The sequence below is a fragment of the Fundulus heteroclitus genome, chromosome 1 (genome assembly GCF_011125445.2).
Source record: "Fundulus heteroclitus isolate FHET01 chromosome 1, MU-UCD_Fhet_4.1, whole genome shotgun sequence".
NCBI classification, from domain to species: domain Eukaryota; kingdom Metazoa; phylum Chordata; class Actinopteri; order Cyprinodontiformes; family Fundulidae; genus Fundulus; species Fundulus heteroclitus.
The window spans coordinates 26,281,111-26,308,393 of record NC_046361.1 but is presented as its reverse complement, the minus strand read 5'-3'; the positions used below and the strand labels follow the sequence as shown (position 1 = coordinate 26,308,393).

General features: G+C 43.6%; 1 protein-coding gene and 1 long non-coding RNA gene across 5 annotated transcripts; one reads left to right on the top strand and one right to left on the bottom strand.

Moving 5' to 3' along the window:
* The first annotated feature begins 541 nt into the window (after window positions 1–541).
* On the top strand, window positions 542–21,646 carry brpf1 (bromodomain and PHD finger containing, 1). Of its 4 annotated transcripts, none has more exons than XM_012864031.3 (16): window positions 542–800; window positions 2,968–3,755; window positions 4,804–4,993; window positions 5,078–5,365; window positions 5,456–5,973; window positions 8,270–8,459; window positions 8,573–8,704; window positions 8,801–8,929; window positions 9,144–9,525; window positions 11,877–12,179; window positions 12,281–12,532; window positions 12,623–12,770; window positions 13,006–13,139; window positions 14,643–14,758; window positions 14,847–15,001; window positions 20,587–21,646. In XM_012864031.3, exons 2-16 carry the CDS (start codon window positions 3,013–3,015, stop codon window positions 20,768–20,770), a joined length of 3,864 nt encoding a protein of 1,287 aa, XP_012719485.2. In that variant the 5' UTR covers window positions 542–800; window positions 2,968–3,012; the 3' UTR covers window positions 20,771–21,646. The 4 variants fall into 4 exon arrangements, with proteins under 4 accessions (XP_012719485.2, XP_021173018.2, XP_021173016.2 ...); XM_021317343.2 differs by lacking the exon at window positions 542–800 and adding an exon at window positions 1,097–1,195; XM_021317341.2 differs by lacking the exon at window positions 542–800 and adding an exon at window positions 1,331–1,435.
* Window positions 600–1,141, bottom strand: LOC118563712. Its single transcript, XR_004931374.1, has 2 exons — window positions 1,069–1,141; window positions 600–943 (listed from the first exon to the last, which is right to left on the bottom strand). It is a non-coding gene; the product is annotated as an uncharacterized LOC118563712 (long non-coding RNA).
* Window positions 21,647–27,283: the final 5,637 nt, after the last annotated feature.

Sequence of the window (27,283 nt, the reverse complement as noted above, 5' to 3'; positions counted from 1 at the left end):
ACAATGACTGCTGGAGATGGGTCCCAACACCCAATGGGTGTTGGGACCCATCTCCAGCAGTACATTTTCACAGGTGTGAAAATAAGTGGGTATAGGCTAGGATAGATTATACATAAATGAGTTGTAAACTAGCTTTAGAACTAATGCTTTGGAGCAGGCGTCAAAGTTTCTGAACTTAAGTTTCATTGAAGATTTTTAGCTCTATCCACTAACTTAGTTGCGCCAGTTGCGTCGGGAGGAATAGGCGAATAATTATTGTTTGAAGAAAAATAGATAAAATATAGTTACAAATTTGTAAATAACCCGAAACGGTTTTTAGTCTGACGTAATGTCTGACAGAGAGAAAATGAGCATAGGTCTTTAATGAATATCTGGTTTCAAAGAAAGATGCCGTAAACAGCAAGAATCTGTCTGCGCCTTTTTGGATTTTATCAACCAATGACAAAAAACCTGTTCCATCTCCAACGACCAATCACAGAAGGAATCCCCGCCCCTTGCGTCACCACGTCTCGTCCAATGTAAAATCGTTCTGGTTCGCGTAGTGAATGTGTCAACACGCGTCTGCAGCGAAGCAGCGTTACAGCAATGGTTGTCCCCCCTTTTGTTCATCCGGGTTCCTCCATTATTGCACAAACAATGAAACTCTCTGGCTGTTTTACTGTTTCATGAAACATTTCAATGCGTTTACGCCTCCCGCGCCCTCATCTGGGATTATCCAATGAATTAAAATCGACCCGCAACCCTCCGGAGCTGCTGCGAGGTGTCCAAAGCACGCAGTATTTCCTGAGGAACGTGGAGTAGTAAGTGTTTAAAAATAAACCATTAGTCTGGCTATGTTGTGTTGACGTTGAAAGGTTACTTTTATTCTCGTTTTCTCTGTCAGGGTCTTGCTGAAGTTGTTATGCTGTGGTAATTATTGTAATCCACCATAGCCCACTGTGCCCTGGGAGGAAGAGAAAAAAAAAACACAGGGACGCGGGTAGCTCCCTTATTATGCAAAATAAGCACGCCAGCCTTTTTCCCACACCAAAGCACCAAAGCATATTAATGCGGGAATAGGACGCTCACATTAATGTAGTCAGGATCCTCGGTTAGATTAAGGAGTGGACCTAACCGCACTCACTGCTGCTGTTTGCTAACTTCATGAAATCGGACGTTTGCTGTCGCGTCGCTAAGTATCTCTGCACTCCACAGGGTGAGGTCATTATTGGAGGGAAAACGCTGGGTCTGAATGTTTACAACCAGGCTACTTTGCAGACGCCGTTCTGGGATTTCATTCTTACCGTTTCCTCACCTAAACGGCCCCGTAAACGGCGGCGTAACGGCTACCTTTGTGTGGCTAACGTCCGCACCGCGGTCTTTAGCTGACGCGCGAGCGTTAAACGTTACGGAAGGGGAGGACGTCACAGAGCGACGGTTCAAAGGGATTCTGAAGGTTTGGTTCGTTCTGTTTTGTTTTGTTTGTTAAACCCTGTAACGTACTAGTTGGCGTGTTTATCGACGGGGAGCTGGTACGTGTCGTTGCGCGCTAACTGTCGTTAGCAGGTCGGCGAGAGCCGCCTTGCTACTGTAGTTCATTGTTGGGAGAGAGGCAACAGCAGAATGCTACTGTTAGCTGGGTTAGCATGCTTTAGGGTTTTGTGGAGTGGTTGCCTGTGTTTTTCCACCGCGTAGCCCTGAATAAGGTTTATTTTTTTCTGTCATTAGCCAAAGCTTGAAGTCGTGTCCCAATTCGCAACATGTGTTCCTGTTTGTGTAGTTGCTCAAACGTTTTATTTGTTGACCTGAGTGGCACCTGTCACTGGGTAACAACATAACAATTTGTTTTCCTCTGGGAGTGTTTTTCATTCTCCTTTTTTTTTTTTAAACAGGGGTATCTCTGGTGTATAGAATTTGATGGTTTTCTGCTGTTTTACATACAGCTGAGAAGGAAATGACAGAACGGCAAAAATAAGGAAGCTACACTTATTGGCATTACTGTAAACTTTGATGTTTCCATGGTAACTGGAGGGTATTCCAGCTGTCAGTGGGTCTTGGATCGGGTCATCTGTGCACCACCACGGCCTCCCCAGCAGCAATCATCCTGTGAGCCCGTTTTACTTTAGTTTCTGTCTTAGTCTTCTGACTAAAATGCGATTTTAGTTTTGAGTCACAGTGCGCCCATTTGTAGTGATGAAACATTACTGGATCAACTACAGTTACAGTAAATTCAGCCGACTCAAATATGTAGTCGAGGGTGCAACTGTATTAGATTTGCCTTTTTAAAATAAACTCTAATATGCTAATATTAAGTCTTGTTTGGCACCTTTTACGTCTTCCCACACCTTTCTACACGACTAGAATTAGAGCTGATTGGACTCGCTTCTTCCTGCTATAGCTATATCACGTTAATAGCTGATTAAATGTCAATTGTTTTTGTCGTGCAAGTATTTGTTTAGTTAGTAAAAATTGTGGTGGTGTTAGTCAACTAAATTTACACTGAAAAGCAATAATTAACACACAAAATTCTCATTTTAACACCCTTAGTTAACTAAACTCAATTAAATATTATCGCGTCATGATAATTAATATAAAAGACTTAGAATACTCAGGAAAGTTATGGCAGTATTCATCATAACATGACAGGATGTTATCCAGGTTTTGTACTGCCCTTTCTTCCGTTTATTAAGTCATAGTTACCATTTGTGCCTTTTTTTCCCTTTAGGATGGAGCTGGTCGAAACGAGTCGGCACACCTTTGCTCCTCTGCCCAAAAAAAATTCAGACTAATAGCAGAGCTTTATGACAGCCGCTCAAAAATGTTGACGTCTTCTTTCTCAAGTCGCTTTGTAGCAAATTTGTCAAAATGTTTTTTTGTCTTTTTGGAAGACCCATTTCTGCCCAAGCTGATGTCTTGAGATGCTGCTTCAGTGTTTCAATGAAATGCTTTTTCCTCATGATGCCACATATTTATTTTTTCCCCCTTCAGATGTAAAGCTGAACTCAAATTGTCCCTGCAGAGGTTGTTGGCACCATGGGGCTGGATTTTGATGTGAAGACATTCTGTCACAATCTTCGGGCCACAAAGCCGCCATACGAGTGTCCCGTGGAGACGTGTCGTAAGGTCTACAAGAGTTACAGCGGCATAGAATATCACCTCTACCACTACGACCATGACAACCCGACCCCAGCTCCAGCTGTGCCGCAGAAAAAGAGGAAGGGCCGCCCTCCTCGTGCCTCGCTGACTGCCTCGGGGGACACGGACGACGGCGGGGGCAACGGATGCGGAGGACTGGGTCCTGAAACAAACGCACCTGGAAGCCCCAACCGGTCGGAGCACTCTCACTCTCCGGGGAGGGAGACTATGACCTACGCCCAGGCCCAGCGCATGGTGGAGCTGGAGATTCAGGGACGCGTTCACCGCATCAGCATCTTTGAGAACATCGATGTGGTGTCGGAGGAGGACAGCGACGCCGAGGACGCGCCGGCGTCCGGAACCGGCAGCTTCGGAGGAGGGGTGTGCAACGGCAGCGACAGTGGAGCCGGAGGCAGCGAAGTTGGAGGAAGCGGTAAAGACCGTTCTGATATGCCGTCCTCTAACGGCGGCAAAGCTACGCCGAAGACGGGGAAGCACAAGAGTAAAGATAAGAAGAAAGACGGTTCATCTCATCATCACAACCCGCAGTCCGGTCTTGCTGTCAAGCTTCCAGAAGCCGTGTTTAGAGAACTGGACCAAGAGCGACCCGATGCCCCTCCTCGGACTTTATCCTACTACAGGTGTGCAACTAGGATTCTAGTTTCAATAATTAATATTTAGATAGCTCCATGATTTTGGAGTAGGGACAGATATTTCAGAGTCAGCTTTATTTGCCAGGTATGTTTACACATACGAGGAATTTTGACACTGGATTATACAATGCTCACGATGACTTACTTATACAATAACACAATAATGCAGTGATGAAGATTTCTGTGTCCATTTATCAATGCACACCAGCTTTTTGCCTTGGTAAATGGACAGGGGAAGCCAGATATTTACACACGCTAAGAAACGTGTTTCATTGTCCGACATTAAGATCTGACTCAAATTTTCCTTGTTTAGGTATGTTGGGATACCAAAAATGATCTTATTCTGCAAAATTTCAGAAAAATTAGGGAAACATCAAATCTTTCAACAAATTTCCTTGAAATTTTTGCTAGAGTTGCCTTTTGAACTGTGTGGTTTGAGTATCCTTCCACGCGCTTCTTACGTTAGATTTCTGGACGTTTGGCTCATTCCTCAGGATGGAGCTGGTGGAAACGAGTCGGCACACCTTTGCTCCTCTGCCCAAAAAAATTTCAGACTAATAGCAGAGCTTTATGACAGCTGCTCAAAAATGTTGACGTCTTCTTCCTCAAGTTGCTTTGTAGCTAATTTGTCAAAATGTTTTTTTGTCTTTTTGGAAGATGCATTTCAATGAAATGCTTTTTCGTCATGATGCCACATATTTTCTGAAGTACACTTGTCCCCAACTGCAGCAAAACACCCCTGCAACAGGATGCTGACACCACCATACTTCAAGTTGGTATGCGGTGGGTTTACAAGCGTCCTCCTTTTTTTTCATGTTCATTATGGCCAAACACTCCTGTTGGTGATCCGACCTAACCTAAGACGAGAAAAGATGAGCGTGATTTAGTGAAAGGGAGAGGAAAAGCGTTGTTGTTGGTTTTGGCTGTTGTGTGTATTTAAATATCTGATTATTTGGTTGTTTTACTTGGATGCTTTGGACTTTTCTGTAATCAGTTTTTATTTATGCCCACATTTCCGCCTAACTCTGGGCTTCAGGTACATCGAGAAGTCTGTGGAAGAGCTGGACGAAGAGGTGGAGTACGACATGGACGAGGAGGACTACATCTGGCTCGGCATCATGAACGACAAGCGGCGGCGTGACGGCGTGACGCCGATCCCCCAGGAGGTCTTTGAATACCTCATGGACCGCTTAGAAAAAGAGTCCTACTTTGAGAGCCACAACAAGGTACCTGAGCCCACATGCTGCAGATATTACAACCATTCCCCTGCAGCTTTCACCCGTAACTTATTCTGCCGCTCGTCCACTCAGGCAGACCCCAGTACGCTGATCGACGAGGATGCCGTCTGCTGCATCTGCAATGACGGCGAGTGTCAGAACAGCAACGTCATCCTGTTTTGCGACATGTGCAACCTGGCGGTGCACCAGGAGTGCTACGGCGTTCCCTACATCCCAGAGGGTCAGTGGTTGTGCCGGCGCTGCCTCCAGTCGCCGAGTAGAGCGGTGGACTGTGCTCTCTGTCCTAACAAGGGCGGCGCTTTCAAACAGACGGATGACGGACGCTGGGCCCACGTCGTCTGCGCCCTTTGGATCCCCGAGGTAGCGCGGTTCTTCCACGTGCGACGGTTTTTGATTGGCCGCTTGGTTCACGTTGTCCCGATGATTAAGTTGTCACTCCCAATTTTGCAGGTCTGCTTTGCAAACACCGTCTTCCTTGAGCCGATTGATAGTATCGAGCACATCCCTCCGGCCCGGTGGAAGCTCACCTGCTACATCTGTAAGCAGCGCGGCTCCGGCGCCTGCATCCAGTGCCACAAAGCCAACTGCTACACCGCCTTCCACGTCACCTGCGCCCAGCAGGCGGGCCTCTACATGAAGATGGAGCCCGTCAGAGAAACGGGGGCCAACGGCACCTCGTTCAGCGTCCGCAAGACCGCGTACTGCGACATCCACACGCCGCCGGGGTCGGCCCGGCCTCTCGCCGGGGTGGGCGGGGCCAGCATGGGGTCGTCGAACAGCGACGGAGATCTGGAGGACGACGACGAGCCCAGCCTCGGCCAGGACGAGGACTCGAAGGGCTGGAGCTCCGAGCGGTCCAAGAGGGCAAAGGCCAAATCCAGGCTGAAGATGAAAAGGGCGAGGAAGATCTTGGCAGAGAGAAGAGCCGCCGCACCAGTGGTGTCTGTGCCCTGCATACCTCCCCACCGGTAGGCACACGCTGCTTCTGTACTGTTGTAAATATGCATGCCACTGCACACGGTGTCTTCCAACAATACATTTTATGACATTACAACCACACGTTTCAGCTTATTCCATTGGGATTTTATGAGGCAGACCAACACACTTTAGTGCATAATTGTGACGCGGCTATAAAATGATACTTGGTTTTCAACAGTTTTACAACTAAAACCTGAGACGTGCAGCGCACATTTCAGCCCCCTTTACTCTGGTACCCCTAAAAAAACACAGTACAACCAACCGCTTTCAAAAGTCATGAGACTGTAGGGTCGACCTGTGTGGGATTTGATTTAATTTAATATAAGAGCAGCCGCTCAGTGAAACCCCCAGAGGTTTGTTGCAGGACATCTGCCGGCAAACGGCATCGTGAAGATCAGAGAACAAGTCAGAGGAAACGAGGGCCGGGGGCAGTTTAGAGATCTTAGAGAGCACCGATGAGCTGGACAAGAAGAGCATTAATCAGAGAATTAGCCAAGAGAGCCGTGATAACTCTGGAGGAGCTGCAGAGATGCACACCTGAGACGGGAGGCTGTAGCAACTATTAGATCTGTACAACACAAATCTGGCCTTTTATGGTAGGATGGCAAGAAGAGGGCCACTGTTAAAGAACGCCGTGACAAGTCATGTTTGCAGTTTGCCTCAATCCATGCAGGAGACGACGGCACAAATGTAGAAGCAGGTAGTCTAGTCCGATGAGACCAAAATGTAATGCAAAATACTGTGTGGTGGGAAACTAACTCTGCACATCACCCCGAAGCACACACCGTCGCTACAGTGAAACACGGTGGTGGAAGTGTCTGGATGTCTTTCTAACGTAGGGACAGAGAAGAATCCCTGAGTTGATGAAAATCCAGATCAGTCCTAGAAGAAAACTTGTTAGTCCGCAAAAGACTTGAGACTGTGGCGGAAGTTCAACTTCTACTGGGTCAGCAACCCTAAACCTACAGCTGGAGCTACAAAAGAATGGTTTAGATCAAAGCATCTTCACTGATCCAGACTTTGATCCGGTTGACTTGACGCCACCTGTCAATGCCGGAGGCTCGTCACCAACTAACCAATCAACAATGCCAGTTTCACCCAAAGTGGAACGTCCCTTACCTGCAGGAGCTCCAGACTCTTTACCTCTGAGAGAATTGTCTGTATTTTACATTATGAACACCTTGTGGTCAGAGATTTTGTAAAAACAAAAAAAGAAAATCAGAAGAAACGGTTAACGTTGCCAGTGGGGAAAGTGCAATGTAGATGGTGAAATACAGTACATTCATTTCCGTATACCTGAAAGGGGTCTAGATAAATGTAAAAGACGGATAAAGGGATGCAGCCGACATCATGAACGGCTGAACACAACAGTGATTGACTGGGAACTACTGCAAGTTCGTCTGTACGCAGGCAAATGTTACATTTTTGTTCATAATTACTTTGTATGCTTAGTGTTTAAATTAAAGGGTAATGCTTTTCGGTACTTCTGCTGGGTTTTCTGTATTTTGCATCTATGTGTGTGTAGCAACTTCTTGTTGCATAAGTTGATTCTTTGTTGGCAGTTATCGGTTAACAGGACTTTTAAGTGTGAAGTAGTAATGTAATGTAAACCTTGTGCTACTAATACAGAATTTCACTGGCGATGGCAGCATGAAAACATCTGCTGCTGTAGCTGTTGTAAGTTACTAATATATATTTAAAGTTGGTTTCAGTTTGGTAATTTAAACTTGGGCTTTATCCTCTATTTGTTCGCGGTTACACTGAAATGACTTCACTGACTTAATGTACGACTAGTTTGAACATTTTTCTCCTCTCCTCTTTGCCTTAATGTTGGCAGATAAGGCAGAAATCACTACGAGTTTAACCACCGCCGCCGTTACAACGTCTTTGTCGGAGGTCAGATCGGCCTGGGGTACACTTCCGCATAGGCAGAATGATCTCAGAATTTATGTTCACAGACAATCTGATCCAATCTGACTAAGCTTGAGCTGTTTTGCTTAGAAGAATAGGGAAAAAAAATAAGTCTCTAAATGTATAAAGCTGCAGTACAATGTGTTTCCACAAAGGATTAACTCGGGGAATGAAAATGCCAAAGCCTTCTCATTTCTATTTGTTGATAAAATTAAAATCATCTCACATTTTTCTTCCACTTCACAATCGGGCTCCGCTCTGTGTTGGTTAACAAAATCCAGAAAGACATTAATTTTTGTGGCGGTAACGTCACAAAATGCATGTATGACCCTGTAAATCACCAGAAACCTTAAAGTATTCTCTGCCTCTCTCCAGACTCAGCAAAATCACAAGTAACCTGACGGTACCCAGGAAAAGCCAGTTCATGCAACGACTCCACAGCTACTGGACGCTGAAGAGGCAAAGTCGCAACGGTGTTCCCCTCCTTCGGCGGCTTCAGACCCACCTGCCCTCTCAGCGCCACGTCGACCCGCATCCACCGCCTCCCTCAACGCAGCCTCCGCCTGTATGACTTTCCCACCTGTTGCTCTCTGTTTTTATTTGTCCCATTTATCAAAATGACCCCCCACCCCCCTCCTCCACGATGTTCAAGATTTTCTTTCACATTTGTGTTTTCAGAGGGACAACGAGGAGAAGCAGACTGCGTTAAAGGAGCAGCTGAAGGCGTGGCAAAGACTGAGGCATGACCTGGAGAGAGCCAGGCTGCTGGTGGAGCTCATTCGCAAGAGGGAGAAACTCAAGAGGGAGACGGTGAGACGCGGAGCGGATATTTTTTTTTTTTTTTTACACATTGGCAAAAGTCTGTTTACTCGTGCAGCTGACAGGTGTGCCGATGTGTCTGTTTAGATTAAAGTGCAGCAGATGGCGCTGGAGATGCAGCTGACTCCCTTCCTGGTGCTTCTCAGGAGTACGCTGGAGCAGTTACAGGAAAGAGACACAAACAACTTTTTCACCGAGCCCGTTCCCCTTGAAGAGGTAAATATGCCAACATAAAAACACACAGCAAATGTTTCTCTTTCATATCTCAGAGCAGCCGATTTACATATACGGCTTCTTTTATGCTGGATTACTGTTGCAAGCTCAGACGTTGTAATTTAGCCAAATGACGCTGGTGGAGACGTTTTAAAAACATTTTCATCAGAATCCTCCTGATAGGGCCTCAGTCTGATCGTGTCTCTTGGTCCCCCAGGTGCCAGACTATCTGGAGCACATTGACACTCCTATGGACTTCCAGACCATGTGGAACCTGCTGGAGTCCCATCGCTACCTCACCTTCGAGGCCTTCGAGGCCGACTTTGGCCTCATCGTCAACAACTGCCTCAAGTACAACGCCAAGGACACGGTGTTTTACCGCGCCGCCCTGCGGCTCAGGGAGATGGGCGCCGTTGTCCTCAGAGCGGCCAGGCGCCAGGCCGAGCGGATCGGCTTCGATTATGAGACCGGCATGCATCTGTATCGCGAATCGAGCCCGGAGCACCAACGTGAGCCTGAGAGAGACCGAGAGCGGGAGCGGGAGAGGGAGAGGGACCAGGACAGGGACTTGGACAGGCATTTGTCCTCTAACGAAGATGGTTGGTGCTCCTCTTTTACTTTGATTGGTTGGCCTAATGTGACCAGAATGGTTTCAGTTTCAATGAAGAGGCTAAATGCTAACTATTCTTTTTAAAAGTGCTTTCTTATAGACCTTTGATTTTCACTTAAACATATAACAGATTTTCTCCCCCTCATTACACTGTACCTAAGTGGTCTTTTTACTTGTTCAGATTGTTTATGTATTGATTCCATTTCCTCTGCAACTCTTTTGGCTTTCGTGGAAATACATAGTATAAGGCTAAAGACTTAACGTTGATATGAGAATATTGTTCTCATGGCATAGAAAGATGACCAGCAGGTGGTGCCTGTCTCATTGCTTTGCAAAATGTTCCTGCTTGAAAAACTTAAAATCTCACCCACTACAGCTACAGAGACTTCCAGTCTTGACTGTCGCTGGCTGAAGGGGGTGCAGGCATTGCTGATGTTCTCAGAATAAACAAACTCATTAAGATTTTACGGTTTATATCTCTGCTAACAAAGTTATGTTGTTACGACCAGCTGTGGCCTCCCAGGCCCACAGGTTGTAGTCATACCTCAGAAACTTTGTCACATCAGAACTTCCAACTTCAGTTTCTTATTTGGCTTGGATGCTGTTTGACAGACTAAGACAAAGTAGTATGGAAGGATTTTTATGTTTTCTTTCTGTAAACTAGCTTAACCTCGGTCAGGTTGCATTGCGAGCATCTGATCGTTACTTTTCAAGTCTAACAGATCATCTACTTAATTTAGTTCTAGACTTCGCCCGGGCCTTTGTAACTCACAGATGAGCGCTGATCTATGGCGTCTGTCCATATCTGGGTCAGTGAAACTCCACCTCAGTCTCAAGTCTTTTGCAGCCGCTAACAGGTTTTCTCCACATCCCCTCTGCTTGATGCTCTCGCCACCATGTTTCACAGTGGGGATGGTGAGTTCCCACCGTTCAGATTTGGGCAAACTGCAACCATGACCTCTTTTGGCTTTCTTAGAACAATGGATAACCATGTCCCGGTAGCTTTGCAGTAGTCCCGTAGTCTTTCCATTTTCACGAGACTGATTGAACGGGGCTCTCTGTGGCCTTCACAGAACATTTGTATTTATACGCAGAATAAATTGCTTACAGCTGAAGGCAATTGGTTCAGGGTTCCCACGGGTCCTTGAAATCCTTGAAAGTTTGTGAATCTGGAAAAAATAAATTCAAGGCCCTTGAAAGTTCTTGAAAACAGCCAAAAAAAAACACCTTGTCCTTGAAAGTCCTTGAATTTTTTTGTGGGGTTGAAAGTTCACATGGATGACGACTCATGTGTCATTATTTTACTACCACACAATCTTTTAAAATTATGTTGATTCCGCAGACTTTTAATTTGCAAAAGTACGTTCGCTCTTCTTAGTTAGTTGGTAGGCTACGGTTTAGGCCTACGTGCGTCCAATAGGTTACATTCACGCAGTGTTGCCAACTCAGCGACCTTGGCGCTATATTTAGCAACTTTTCAAAGTCAAAAACTAGCTTAATCAAAGATGAAAGTAAAACAAATTGATATAATTCTGAACATCTCAATGCTGCACTTTTTTCCATAAAATTCCATGAAACGGTAGGCTAATGTACATCCTATATGTAATGTAGTAGGGCATAGCCATGTACTGTGGATATAAATGTAGGCTATGAATATGATCAATATCAATGTAGGCTATAAATCCATAAGTCCACTTTCTTGCATTGCTTCTGACCCAACAACTTCTATGCCGTTTAGTCTTTTATTGAATTTGCATTGTATTAAAATATGATAACCTATTTAGCGGTCACAGTAGGTAAATGCCGCCACGTGTGGTCCTTGAATTTGAGGAAATTGGTCTTGGAAAGTCCGTGAAAGGTCCTTGAATTTGATGTTCACCAAGGTGTGGGAACCCTGTTGGTTGCACTGGATTTTATTTAGGGGTATCAGAGGAGAGGGGTCTGGATATAAATATACATGCCAGGTTTTTCAGGTTTTTAGTTATAAAACATCTGGAAATTTCCCTTCCACCTTGCCATTATGCACTACTTTGTGTGGCTCTATCACATAAAATCCCCATAATATACATCAAACCTGTGGTTTTAAGGGGAAAAAGACGTTTATGCGCCATGACTACCTTTATAAGGGACTGTGTGTAGGCCATCGGTTGTGTTTTCACTGTATTATGAAAATTAGGATCTGAGTAACATCCACTACCTGTTTTTGTGTACGACCAAAGACGTTGACAACTTGAAACAATTCCCATGACGCCTTTTCTTTAGGTGATGTTAGATCTGAGAGTTTTCATATTCGCTGGATGAGTGTAATCTAAGTGTCGCCCCCTTCGCTGCCTCTCACAGACCTGCTCCTGCCAGAGAACAGGCGACGGCTGCCGCTGGACGAGCAGCTGCATTACCTGCAGGCGCGCCTTGATGAGGTCAGCTCGGGCAAGCACAGCATTGGCCAGTCTCGCCGAGCCAAAGCCCTGAAAAAGGAGATCAGCGTGATCAGGAGGAAGCTGGCGCACCAGCGGGAGGGAGGCTCCATCATGGGGGGCCGCGAGTCGGCGGGAGATCGGAGCTCTTCTCTCCCTCATCACTCTTCGTCGGCGGGGCACCATGACGAGGGGGGGGAGAGCAGCAGCCAGGAGATCGGCGGGAAGGGTGTGTCTAGAAGAGCGGATTATTATCGATGATGTCTAGTTTTTGGTAACATGTTTTAATTTGATCTCATTAAGAGCGGAGTGTGTTGTGATCTTCCTCAGCTCCCGAGGTTGGCCGGCGGACTTCTGTGCTTTTCTCCAAGAAGAACCCCAAAATGGCCGGACCTCCCAAAAGGCCGGGACGCCCGCCGAAGAAACGGGACATGGGCTACGCCGGGCCCGGGGTGAGCCAAAGCCCCATCGGCCCCCCGCAGCTCCCCCTGCTGTCGACGGGCAGGCAGAGGAAGAGGCCCCGCAGCCCCCGCAGCACCTCCAGCTCTGACAGCGACAGCGACAACGACGACCTGCTGCCAGGTGGAGCACACGGCGGTCTTTAACGCACCTTTAATAATGGGGAAATACCCCTGTCGTCCCGATCTCACCTCCTCCATCTGCCACCCCCAGGTCTACCGAGCAACGGCTTTGATACGGGGAACCAACCCGTAACCGAAAGCTTCCGCGTGTACAGAAGCGAGTCTCGCCTGCCTCGCTCCAGCTCGGACTCTGAGTCCACCACCAGCAGCAGCAGCAGCGCGGCCTCCGACAGGACCAGGTGATCTCATGCGCCAGCGCCTCTGATGTAAAATGTCTGCGATCCCGTGTGTTGTTGCTAGACGTTTAATCTCACTACGGCAGGGAAAGTCAAGGTTCTTATCTACAGAAACAAAACCACAGATTATAGAGCTTTGTCTGCTGAGGTATTTGCCTCGGTTTTGCTTTCACTGATGAAAGGCCCGTTAAGTCACAGCTCAGATTAGCGTTATTTTCCTTTTTTATTCCTCCCCCAGCACAACGCCCTCGAAGCAGGGCAGAGGAAAGGCGTCGTTCTCTCGTTCCACCTTCCACGAGGACAGCAGTGAGGAAACGTCTGGCACAGAAAACGAGTCCTACTCAGTCGGAGGGTCCCGGGGCGTTTCGCACCGTAAGCACGTTCTCACACGTCGCCAGACTCTGCAAAGCACATGAGAGTGTTTAACTTTAATGCCTAAACATTGGTTTAAATTTTTTTTTGCCTCGTGTTTCATATTAGTGACTTGATGAAGGCATTCATCTGAGTCTAGACCACATTTCAGATTTAGTCTTCCTCAACTCGAGCTGGTATTTTGCTTCACGCCCACAAGAGTCCTTTCACCCAACTGTTCAGAAAACCATGCAAACCATATACAGTGCATTGTAAAAATATGCAGCGCAGCACAAACTGTAACCTGGAGGCAAGAGGATACACGATTTTCCACATTTTCTTACAAATGAAAATCTGAGAAGTGCGGCCCGCATTCGAATTCCCACCTCTTCACTGCTACCCTGAAATAAAGTACTTTTGAATTCACCTAATTAGTAAATAGTTCTAACTGTTCTGGGAAGTATCTCAGAGGTTTGTTAGAGAACATTAGAGAACTAAACGCATCATTATGAGCAAGAAACACAGCGGACAGGCCAGGGACTAGCTCCTAAAGTGTCTGTTATAACTCTAGAGTAGCACTCCACAAATTGGCTTTTATGATACAGCGACATGGAAAAAAAAAAACAGTGCTGAAGACAACATATTCAGTTTACAGTTCGGAACAAGCCGTGTAGGTCGTAAAACTGAAATTGCTCCAGTTTCACCCTGAAGACACAGTTCTCGCCGTGAAGCGTGATAAAGCCAGCAACAGGCGTTTGAGATGAGCCCAGAAAAAAACAAAAAAAAAAACCTGCATTTGCAACTCAGCAGAAAGTGACTTAGAATCAAGAGGCTTGAATACAGGCGCAAAGCCACACTTTTCACATTATTTTTGAAAGAAAATGTTAGACACTATGGATCTGTTTCCTACTGCTGTCACATGAAAATTCAAGTTGGGAGGGTAAAAATATGTTTGCCAGGCATTTCATCTGTCTGAGCAGCAATTAAAATCATAAAAGCCTATATTTTTGTCTCTTACAGATCAAAGAGACGGGGTTAATTTTTAGACATGGGTATTTCTGCAGTGGGACGAAGTTTTTAAGAGCAGGAAACTGTTCAGTGGCAAGAACCACAGAATCTGGTTTGTTTTCTTGGGCTTAAAAAGTGTGAGTTTACAGAAAACAAGGCCTACCTTTTTTTATTCCTGTTTTTGATTGATGTATGGAAGTACGGCAGCTAGTTTTTGCCTGGACGGAGGAAACATGCCACATGTTCCTCCATCTTTCACTCTAAGAAAGGCCGCGAGTTATGCTGCTTCAATTAAAAGCAAAGGCCTTTGTCTCATCGCACAACCTTTTAATCCTCGAAACTGCTGCACATTACACAAAATGACCATCGTCTGGTAATTAAGCCACAAGATGACTCAGTCTTTTCAAACAAAAGAGACCGGTGTTGTAATAACCCTTTAAGTCAACGCTACGACATGCGTGCTTGTTGTATAGACAAAACGATGGCCCTAACGCTGGCTCTTCTTGCTGCTGTCAGTGGTGCGCGGCCGGGACCGGTCCGGCTGCTGGATGACATCTGACGACTACTCCTCTCTGGAAGCTCTGGATCTGGTCTGGGCCAAGTGCAGAGGTTATCCTTCGTATCCTGCGCTGGTGAGGGAGACACGTTGGCGTTAACTCTGAGGGCTGGATTGAAGCAGCTTGATGTTTGATCACCCTTCACTCCTCTGTTTGCCTGCAGATCATCGACCCAAAGATGCCCAGGGAGGGCGTGTTCCACCGGGGAGTCCCGATCCCAGTACCTCCTTTAGACGTGCTGAAACTTGGCGAGCAAATGACCCAGGAGGCCAGGGAGCACCTGTTCCTCGTCCTCTTCTTTGACAACAAAAGAACTTGGTCAGTGCTCTAAATCTTCTTTTACCCCCTCAAACTTTATTCACAGTAACCTCTCCCTCAACCTATTGCAACCTAATGCCCTATATTAGATCCGAAAATGTTAAACGTGTTAATATTTGCTGACGTTCGTTACCTTTCATCTGTCGCGATCAAAATTTGTTTTGCAAGCAAAACGGGCTTTTGATGTTACTGGATGTAGACCCGTGCATAACGCCGCTGCAGAAAACTTCAAAGCGTAGCTGCAGCTCGTGAGCGGAAAGGCGACAGAAAGCTCAGCAGAAATAGGCCATATGTGCATTTCGAGAATGCAAGAATAGGGAAAGAACGCGTTGGCTTTTAGGTCATCGTGTGCGCCGCTTTAAGTTTGAATGAAAGAAAAAGATTTGTGAGAAACATTGATAGCTGCATGTGCTGCATGAGGTCCTTCCTCGTTCTCCTCTTAGGGGATTGGCTGACGTTCGCCCGCTGTCAGGTCACACACCCTGTAAAGAATCAGGAAGCTCGCCTCCCGATGAAGGAAACAAAATGTCTTTTTTGTTTGCAGACAAACTTCAATTGCGCTGATATTGATTCTGGCACAGCGTACCACCTGATGTGTTTACAGCTGCAACTCTATCATTTAAAACGTCATCTTGATTTTTAGTTAGTTCAGTGTTCTAATGCTAAAAAATTAAGCCCATATTCTATTTAGTACACTTAGTATGAAATATTTAATGATTTTATTTATTCTCGTTTTGATGGTTATGGCTTGGAGCTAATGAAATCCTGTATTTCAGTTTTTATTAAAACCCAGAATATTTGATTAGGACCAGCCAATAAAAAACGTATTAAAACGTCGGCTGACGAAAAAAGCATGTCCATGTACTATGACATCTGGCATCACCAGAAAGTCCCCCTCAAGCCCGGGTTTTTCTCTTTTTAGATCGATTTTTTTTTTAGACGTGTAGAGTCTGTCTGTTCCTGCACTGCAAAAACTAAACTAAAAATAAGTCAAATGTTCTTAAACTGAGTGTATTTGTCCTTGATTTGAGCACGCAAATAACATGATTTGCCAATGGAATAAGATTTCTGCACTTAAAATAGGAACAATTCATCTCCATTATCTTATTTCAAGTGCAGTATATCTAATTATCTTATTTTAGGGGTCGTAATACTCATTCCATTGGCAGCTCATCTTATTTACCTGCTCAAATCAAGAACAAAGACACTAAATTCAAGAAAATTTGACTTAATTTTAGTTCTGTTTTTGCAGTGTGTTGTTCATCCATCCTGCTTGTACAACCAGTGGAGCTGACTGTTTTGTGGACAACTTTGTTTTTATTCTATTTTTTTCTTACGGAACCCGTGTGAGCGGCCACCTTAATGATGATAATTCTAATAATACATTTAGTTTTAAAAGCGCCTTTAAGTCACTCAAATACACTGTACAGTAGAAGACACAGTATTAAACAAGAGTTGGCATGCTATAAATTTACAGATTATTATTTCCTAAACAAGTGAATTTTGAAATCGTGAGTTAAACAAGTGGATCGAGTCAGTATTATAGTTGGGGAGCAGAAATGCTCTACTCCCCCTGCTGCTGAGACGGCTGAAAGGCCCGGTGAGGTGGATGGAGGAGGTTGACCAAAGGAAAGGGAACGGGGTGGCAACGTGCAGGAGGATCTGATAGATAAGGAGGGGCGGGGTTGCGAACGACTTAAATGTGTTCAGTAGAATTTTGAATTTTATTCTTGATTCAACCGGAAGCCACAGTAGCTGCCGGAGGATGAGGGTGATGTGGTGGAAAGAGGGGGGTTTCGGTGATCATGCGGGCTGGTGAAGTTTTGACTATCCGAAGCTCATGGAGCGATTTGTGAGGAAGAGCAAAAAAGAAGAAAGTTACAGTAGTCAATGTGAGAGGTGACGAGGCTGTGAAGAGGGATAGATGTGGTGAAAGGGGTTAGGGAGGAGTGGAGGCGGTTTATGCTGCATAAGTGAAAATATGCACAGCGACTGATGTTACTATTGCGAGCCTGAAATAATGGCGAGCTGTCAAGGATGACACCCAAACTCTTAATCTGAAGGGAGGGGAAGGAGCCGTCGATAGAAACGAGAAGGATTTCACTTTCGCCACTGTTTAATTGAAGGAAATTAGATATGAACTAATATTTTATTCCAGATAAGGAAGAAAGAGTGTGGAATTTAGTTCAGTAGAAAAGTAGAGCTGCATAGCAGTGGAAATGGATGTTAAATTTGCTAAAGATACTGCCAACAGGAAGGAGATAAATGATGGCCATTATTTTAAGATAAGCCAAGGGTTTGCAGATGTAAATTAGACTAATTCAGGCTTTTTTTTTTTTAACTCATCATTTGTCATGTCATGTGTTTTATTAAATTACACGGTCCCCTTTCAATTAAAAAATCAAATCAAAAACCACACTGGCACTGACAAACCTCCAGGGAACTGACGGTGAGATAGTGAACCCTGTGTGTGTTCACCTGAACAATAAACTGAACTGAAGTCAATTCTATAAAATTTATTTAGCGCCATTTTACAATACACGTCATCTCAAGGCACTTTTCAATCAAATCCTCCAGACAGATTGGTCTAAAACTTTCCCATCTAAGGAAACCCAGCAGATTCCATCCAGTCTTGACAATCAGCATTTACTCCTAAAAGAGCATGGAGCCACAGTAGACAGTCGTGACTCTGAATCTACCTGCTAAGGAGACAGAGGTCTTCTGGGGTGTTGACTCTGGTGGCATCAGTCATATTCTGTGGTTTATTTTATTGGAGCAACAGCTTATCTCCAGCTGATAGGAAACAATTAGTTTAGCTCATCAGGAAGGCCTGCGGTGTCCTGGGATGCCCTCCGACAGTGTATTATTATATGAGTATGCTGTTTTTAATAACTGAACAGTACTTTTTTCTTATGCTGTAAATTTTCCCTTACGGCACAGTTTATGTTTTTATATTTTTGCTTTTGTGTGAATGTGCTTGCTTCGACTTGCCTCTCACGTTGCTGCTGGTTTAATTAGATTTCCCCACTGAGGGACAATATAATAAGAGTTTTTTTAAGTACAATATAAGACAGATGGGAGCGGGTTCTGTTAGTAAACCCTAATTAGTTTGTGGATGTTTTCTTAGAAATGGACAAATTCTAATATGCTTGTATCATGTTCAACTTTTTCTTTTACATAACTGAGTTTTTGAACCATTGAGGTTATGCACTTTTTGTTAATTGAGTATAGATCTCTTGCTAGGTCCACTTGTCTTTAGTTTCAACAATTTGAAACATAAAAGTAACTTCATTGTTCAAAGGAAACAATTACTTAATAAATTAGTAAAAGGCAACGTTGTACATTTTGTTTATTCAATTATGATAGGCATGGTTTGTTTCCTTGTGTGTTACTTTTATATTTTATTAATTATTATTCCTTTTACTTTAACTGGCCTTTACTACAGCAAAAAAACAGGAATTAACTGGTCCTTCATAGAAATTCAGGTTCAATGTATTGCCAGAAGACAACAAGAATGGGAGTGGAGCAGGAGTCATTCTGAATGGGAGTGGGATGGATTTTACCAGCAGTGGGATGGGACAGGACTTTATTTTTTACTCTGGAACGGGACACAGTTTTTTTCTGTGGGAGTGGGATGGGACAGGAATGAAAATCCACTCCCGTGTCACCCTCTACAAGCTAGGACATAAAATCAGTATCTTCATGAAACTTGTCAGCAGAAGGCAGCATGAAGTGCTCTAAAGTTTCCTAGTGGGTATTTTATTTGTGGGACTATAAGGCACACTCAAGATCCTTACATTTTCTCAAAAATTTATGGTGCACCTAATATATGATCACCGTTGTGCTTATTGACCAATTTTATGCAGTACAATGCGCTCATAATGTGTTAAAATGTGTAAGTACAACTTTGGTAAGCAACAAAGCCGCTCCACTCAATGGATATTCAGAGCATTACGGTACACTGTGTCACTACCTGATAGGACCCCTGAGCTGTCTACAAAACTGCCTGACTGTAATGTCTAAACTAGAAGTGCATTCATGTAAAGGCCTCCACATATTCGGGCGTAGTTCACTCCGCGGAAGTCCACGTGTACTGGTGCGTGCAGAACTCAATTTTTAAGAGCTCTAGGCGGTAAGAAGTCTTTACAGCGAACTGTTCTAGTGACACGGAGCTTGATACACTGAGCTGCTCCAAGCAGGCGGTCTCAAGGACGGCTGCATCACAGTCCCTCTCTGTTCTCACGGACAGGTAGGAGTCTGCTGGAACAGAAACGGCTCTAGGTGCTCAGCTAGCTAATCACATTTTATTATTCGTTCTGCCGCTTTGTCGCACTGGCAGAAACTGTGGGAATTATAGGAATTTGACACAAGAAATGTAGACAACAGTACGCTTGAATATGAAGGGTAAAACATGCAGTATGCGCACAGTATATGTGGGAGCCTTTTAGGCAGCCTGCGCCCGGAGTGCATGCTAGCAACAATAAACCTAGTAAGTTAATTCAATATAAAAGTTACATTTATTTTGTCCTTTTATTTAGTGCGCCTTATAATCCGGTGTATCTTATATGGACAAAGACGCAGATAGTTAATTAGCAACGTTAACTCACTGTGCGCCTTATGGTCTGAGAAATACTGCTCTGACTTTGGACTTTATAAAACTCTGTTTTACCAATACCAGCTAATGACAAGACTCTCAGAATCATCTCTGAGAGTGAACACTTCACACTTGACCTCATGCAGCTTGGAGTCTGTACCTCTCCATTCTTGCTTTAGGTTTTGGGACTTCTATTTCTAAAAGAAATGCAACATTGAATTTCATCTGAAAACCAGCCTTTAGACCACTGAGAAACAGTCCGGTCATCTCTCCGCCCAGCCGCCTTCGTCTAAATCAGTACCTGTGGTAATACTTCCACCCAATCCATTCCTTACTGTCTGATTGTTTTTGTTTTTTTCCAGGTTACGTATTTAGACTCTCCACAGTAGAAATGTTGTCATAGATTCACATGAAGGTGTTTTATGTGTACTTTACACACTAGAAATTTCTAGCTGGAAAAGTAGAGAATATTGACATAAATAATTTTGGACATTGTTGACCGTTGTCTCCTATTTGTTTGTGTACATTTTTTATACCATTTTTCCCTCCACTCAACTTTCCTGTAGATGTTTTTTATTTGTATTTCTTTGCTTGGCAGCGTAGTAAACCAATGAGTATAAAGAACAATGAATTGTGTTTTAGGAAACCACCATTCTATTCTTTCTTTTTACACCTTATTGTCCATTAGTTGACTAGTCAGCTTTTTTAGTAATGATACTTTTTGGGCTTTTCCAAAAAAAAAAAAAAAAAAAGGCAATAACATCACAATATTATTATTTTTTTTACTTTTCCTACATAATGTGAAAGCAGATTTTGGGTTTTTTATTAGATATCAGATTTGTTTTTATTACTAAAAGAAATAAAACCCAGAAATATATGACTGTGACACAATTAAGTTTAATAAAAAAAAAGTACATTACTGAAATAAATGAACGTTTTCCTGATTTTCATGAATTGACTGAGATGCACCTGTATGTGTTCGTGTGTGCAGGCAGTGGCTGCCTCGCTCCAAGCTGGTGCCGCTGGGTGTGGACCAGGAACTGGACAAGGAGAAGATGCTTGAGGGCAGGAAATCCAACATTCGTAAATCCGTGTCGGTGGCCTACAGTCGTGCCATGCAGCACCGCAGCAAAGTCCAGGGGGACCCCAGCAGCGAGACCAGCGACAGTGACTGAATGCAAAGCGACGTGAAGTCTAATTCTGCAGAAAAATGTGGATTCCACGCATCATTCAGGGCAGCACGGCCCTACGTCATAGATTACACGAAACAGAGCAAGCAGGAAAATTAGTAGGGAGGAAAAGCCTCGCTGCTTTGGCCCCAAAATATACACATTCAGTCACACTAAGCCATATTTAATCAGACGTGTACAAATATTGTATTTAAGAAGATTGAAATTAAGGATATTGCTAATGATGATGAAAAAGAAGAAATATGTTCCAAATCATGAGCTGAAATGTTTAATGTTTGTCGTCTGTGTACGTTTAAAACACAAATGAGATAATGGTTTACAGGCTTAAAAAGTAAGCATTGTTTCACATTATGATGGTCCATACACAAAGTCTGCCTCCCCCCCCCCCCCCCCCCGTCTTTTCTTCACATACGAGCATTCAAACAGGTAAATGCATGTTTTTATGTGTAGATCAAACAAACGCGCCTCCACAAGACAAAAGAAGCACACCTGTGTGTGTGGCGTCTGAGGCGCAGGAAAGAGGGACTGTTGCAGCCTGACTGTGGGCAAATCAACGTTACTGTAATTTATTCAGTGGACTTTTTGACGGCAAGATCTTTTCATCACGGACTAGTCTGAGGCACTCCAGCTGCACAACGTAGGCCCTACTGGTGTTTCCATTTTCTTTTCTTTTCTTCTTTTTTTTACAGTTTTGTAAACGTGTTCCTGTCACGTCGACCTGTAGAGTCAGTCAGTAATGAGGACTAAACTGAAACACGATCGCCTCCATGTCTGTCCTAGTCTCAGGCCGATGGCTGTAGAACTTTTATATAACACAGATTGCATAAAAAAATACAGGTTTAATAAAAAAAAATAATAGTTTTTTTTCTGTTTGTTTTTTTTACTGTGGTATTTTCCTGTGGTTGCTGCTGCTACCCTGAGTTTCCTGCTTTATAGGAAGGAAACCACGGTATTGTTTTTTTTTTTAGGTCTGAAGAGAAACGCAGACCCTCCCATTATTCCTCTTCAGTGGAAGAGTGAGTCATTGCTCTTGTTATGGGTTTACAATCTGACAGGCTCCGCTGATGGAACGCCATTCATCATGGCCATCCATCCATCAGTCAGGTTTAAAACATTTTTTTCAAAAATAAGGCCATTATGACAAAAAAAAGTTATTCCCACTTCTATTTAATTACATTTTTTATTTTCTCTCAAAGGCATCAGCTGTTTAATGTCATGAAATCTGATGCCCCCGGTTGGCTAGCCCAGCACTCAGAGCGCTCCCTGTTGTGTGTGAAGGATCCAGTGGCATGTCAAACACACAAAGGGACACAGCACTTCCAGCTCTGGCTCTTAACAGGGTAAGGGAGCTGTCATCTTTTCAGCAGAAAGGTTTAAAGTTTCGTCCAGGCATCTGTCATAGAACACCAGCTGAAACCAGATTTTTACATGCAGTGTATAAATTCGGACTCATTTCTCACTATGTTAGACTAAATGTTCCTGTTTTAGGTCAGCCAAGATGAACGGAAGCTGTTTATTTGCGAAATGTCAGAATAATGAGAGCTTTAAAATCAAAAGTTTATGTACAGTGAGATTATTATGACTCATCGTGGCTGATGGGTCAATTTTCTACGTTTGAGTTAATAACGGCAAGCAGGCCTGCATGTGTATTTTAGGACGACGCCTAGAACACGCTGCTTCCTTGTGTGACATCATAGAAAAATTCAAAAGGGGGAAAAATCTACTAAGATATTGGGAAGAGAACCGTGTTCCTTCAAAGAATTAAGTGTGATTCATCCTCGGGTACAATTTCCAGACGCCTGAAGGAGCTACATTTATCTGTTTAAACGGCCACGCTGCAGTATAAACAGTATGGGACCATCCAGCCATCTGTTCAGGAAGGAGTCTGGTTTCATGTTGAGGTGGATGTTTTATTGCACAATATGCTTAACCCGAGAAAACAGAAAGCAAAAGATCGTATGGAAGTGTTGGCTGAGTCTGGTAAGACCATCACTCACAGAATTACAGTTTGCAAATGCTTCCAGGGACAAAAACCTTAATGTTGGGAGACATGTCCTGTCTTCTGATGACACGAAAATGATGAGCGAACGACCATCGTTACATTTAGAGGTGGCAGCATCATGTTGTGGGGTTGTTTTGCTGGAGGATGCTCTGGTCCAGTTCATAAAATAGTCGTCATAAGGAGAAGGAAGGTTAAGTGGAAATATTGGAAAAACGGCTCAAGACATCAGCTTGGAGACAGATCGGCCTCCCAAATGGACGATGACCCTAATTACACTTTCAAATTAATTCAAGAGGCTAAAAACAACAAAGTCAATCACACAGTTAAAAGTCCTATTCTCCTAAGTAAATGTATGTTAACTTTTTAAATTTAAAAAGTGAGAAAAAAAGCTGTAAAAAATTTTAGTTACCCTGCCACTTGGCAAATGGAAGTGATTCGACACGTTCGGTTGTCAGAGTGAGACAAAAGGGTCGTGTTTAGTCGATGTAAACATTTGGTTTCAACCGTATCCAAGATAAACGCAGGCTGGTTGTGTTCTGGCTCTACTCGTCTGTCGGGCCGCTTTAACAGAACACATATGTAAAGCTCTTTTGTTTTTTTTGTTTTTTTCTGCAGGTCTGTGCAATGTGAGAATGAGTTGAATTCCACGTTGTCACACACCGTGGTAGGACCTTAAATGGGTTTCCTCTACAAAAGAGCTAAAACATCCTCCCTGCTGCAAGCGTTTGTTTTAGGATTCACACGTTGTGATTTTCAGTGCGTCTAAAGCAGGGGTCACCGTCATGGTGCCCGTAGGCCCCCAGGACCACATGTGGTGCCCACAGGCCTGTTTAAAAAAAATAGCACAAGCCTCCAGAGAGCTGCATTTAAAACGCTATTTTATTCAGTTGCTCTTCCTTTTTAATCACACTTGTATTTACATAGATTTAAAAACGACAAAAGCATTATGCTGGTGAAGATTCTCAGTCATTCAGGTCATGGTCATTCCAAAAAAAGTAAAAAACAAAGCAACTGGACTTGTTTTCCGTAGTTGAAGACAATACGCTTCCTCTCCAGGAAGCTTTCTCAATTATTGAGAATTATTGAGAAAAAAAGTCTGGAGTAATGTGGAGTACCAAGCTTTTTACTACTGTCCAAACAAAGGCCTCCTTCCTGGAGAGGAAGCGAAACGTCTTCAACTACGGAAAACATGTCCAGTTGCTTTGTTTTTTACTTTTTTTGGAATGACAAAAGCATTAAAAACATATTTATTTAACGTAAAGCTAAGGTGATCTTGAACTCTTTTAGTTCTAAGGTCAGTACAGGTAGCCCTTCGTAGGACATGAAGTAGCTCTGAGTTTCAAAAAGGTCGTAGCCCCCTGGTTTAAAGCAGCCAGCCCGTCTGACACAGGGACGACTCTAGATTCTCCGTAACAATAAACGCCCAAGTGGTTGCGGTGACAAAGTTCTCGTGTTAACCCTCAAGAATGAGACTCATCACTCTTTCTGCAAATGATAAAGATCCCCCACGCGACATGAGCACCCACATGCCGCAACATCTGCCTTTAGATTAGCAACCGTGATAACACCCCCTCCCTCCCCTCCCAGTGAAGGGCAAAAATGTGGTTTCCCTTTGCGACACAAGACGAGTGGAAACTTTTAATAAATATTACGCTGTAGTTACGACAGGATGCGCTCGATACAGGAGGTGACGGTAAGATGTTGAGGAAGCCTGGTTCCTATTTTTTATTTATTTTTTTTCTCTAGAAGTCCTGTTTCTGGTTTTAGCTCTAGTCGCATCCGTTTTCCTTCTCAACAAGCAACCGTAGGCGCGAAATCAAACGGCAACAAGTTGGATCGTTTTGAAATCGCACACCAGCCGCGTCAAGTGAAACATCTCTACGTCTCGCCAAGACCCATAAACTCTTTGATTGGCTCCTTTTAACTGCTGCCTTCAGGCCGATGACTCGCTGCCTCCTTTTGGATTCTGCCCAAAGCAAAAAGTGTCTATTTGAACAATGAGAAGGTTTGTTTTTAGAAGCGTTTCGCTGCCAGGCGGTTCCTTTAAACGTATCAAACATGACAAGACAGTTAATTTAGTTATTTGTGCGGCAGATGCATTTCCTTTTTCTAAAGACCTTGGTTGGTATAGGGCGTGGGAATCTGATTTTGTTGACAGGCGCGTAGCGGACCACAAAGATTACAGATTTTTATCAATAATGTTTTAGCTTATTAAGAAATGAATCATTTTCGTTCGGCTATCGATTTTCCCAGAACCTTTGGGAGTGACACGGGACCACAGAGCCTCCACCATAACCACCAGCTGGTGTGAGATGCTGCTCCATGTATTCACCCTTTCCTTTTTTGCCAGAAAGCTCCACAGACTAACAGTTTCAGCAGCAAACGCCACGTTTTTTTACGTTTGTGATGGTGGGACACAGAAGGCTTTTCCCTCGGTGACGCCCAGAACAGCAGGTCGGTGTGGCTCCCTTTGCTGCGGGTCGCCAACAAGTGCGCTTTGCAGATTTCTTTCCTGTCCAGCTAGCTCGCCGTCCGCTTTGTCACACTTTATTTTGTTTTGAAGTCTTTTCTTGTTGAGCTCACTCAATACGTTTGGAAATGGAAAAACGGTCGTGCTCTTGTGGCCATTTGCTGAACTTTGAAGTTGAACACATGTGCCGTCCTTTAATGGTTTAATGGCTAGTTCTCTTGTCTTTCCCATTTTGAAGGGTGGCTTAAAGAATGGCACATCTGTGTCTTGTCTAAGTCACATACCAGGGTGTTTTATATTCATGGGATGTAAAATGTCATTTGGAGCACTGATAAAACTGAAAGGATAAAGTATTGATTTAAAAAATGCATCAGAATCAGAAATACTTTAATAATCCCAGAGGGAAATTATTTTTGTTACACGCTACAGATATACAGATATACAACAACATTATATATGCATACATACAACATTCCACACAAAAACAAATATATACATATGTAACTAATTAATATATATATATATATATATATATATATATATATATATATATATATATATATATATATATATATATATATATATATATATATATAAACTGTAGATCTAAAAAAAAAAGTGATTGTGACAACTACATATTGTACATTTTAGTAATAGTTTAGGGTTCCAAAAGGTCTTTTAAGTCTATTTGTTTGTGTGAGATTATGCTACTACAGTAATAGGTTCATTTATTCAGGGAGGTATACTTTCTTATACTATGCATGCGCTTCCAAGTATTTTCTAACCTCTCTTCCCAAATGTTTCTTAGGGACCAAACGAAGCGACGCAGCCCCACATCATCATTACCACACCACAGTGACACAGTTGCGACTTTATGAAGCTCTGCAGTTTTCATCTAAAGCGAGGAGATTTCTTGAGTTGTTCACACGGCATTTAGCAAAAAACCCTGAAATGATACATGAGCTCCAGCCGTCATGCAGTAAATCATTCACACCGAGACAACAGCGGAGGGGCAAAGCTACAAAGCAAGGTCGACGTTAGCCTCCGGCAGAAACTTGAGCTTCATTGTCTCTCCTGGGAAGTCCCGACATTTAGATCTAGCATTACTCAGCTGAACTTCATAGGTTTGGCAGATTAGATGAAACACACTAATTTGTATATATATATCATCTTTTTTTTTAATTAAACTGCTTATTATTTTGTCATGTCTTGTGATAACTGTCAGAGAGCATCGTGTTATAAGGTCGTATCCAAACGTTTGTTTTCTGCAGATATTTTCACAATCATGTGAGCGTTCACTGAGAAAAACATTTTATATAGATACACAATGGGGCTTGCTTCGGTGGGGCTCTCTCTCATACTCCCTTTCCTGTCAGCCCACTGTACGAAAAACCAGACGCTAGTGCCGTCAAAACCTCAAAAAGAATAAATAAATAAATAAATAGATATACTGGAATAAATCCCGTCTTAAGGTACCATTAAGCCCAAAATGGGCTCACCATCATATCTTACTGTGTTTCTTTGTGTTAGGAGCGTTTAGAAATCTCATATGGCACAGATTAATCCATCGTCTGAAAATGGAAAGAGTGTTACACGACTCCAGACCCTATCAGTTATGGCCAAGAGTACGACACAAGTGTATGCCAAGGTATGCCGTGCAAATTAGAGAACCAGCTAGGAGGCCCATAGTAACTCTGGAGGAGCTGCAGAAGTCAATCGCTTAGCTCGAAGAATTTGTCAACCGATCAACTCCGTGCAATCCAATCTTTATGGAAGAGTGGCAAGGTCACTTGTTAAAGAAAAGGCAACATCTTGTTTTTAGTTTGCAAAAGCCATGGCGGAGACACAGCAAACATGTGTAACATTGTGCTTTGGTAGGATGAAAAGAAAACTCAACATGCTAGACTGCAAGCAAAACTGTGGTGTTGACAAAAAAACGACTTAATTTTCCTGAACACATCACCTCCATAGTGAAACATAGTGGTGGTAGCATCATGCTGCGGGGGAGTGTTTATTCCACAGGGAT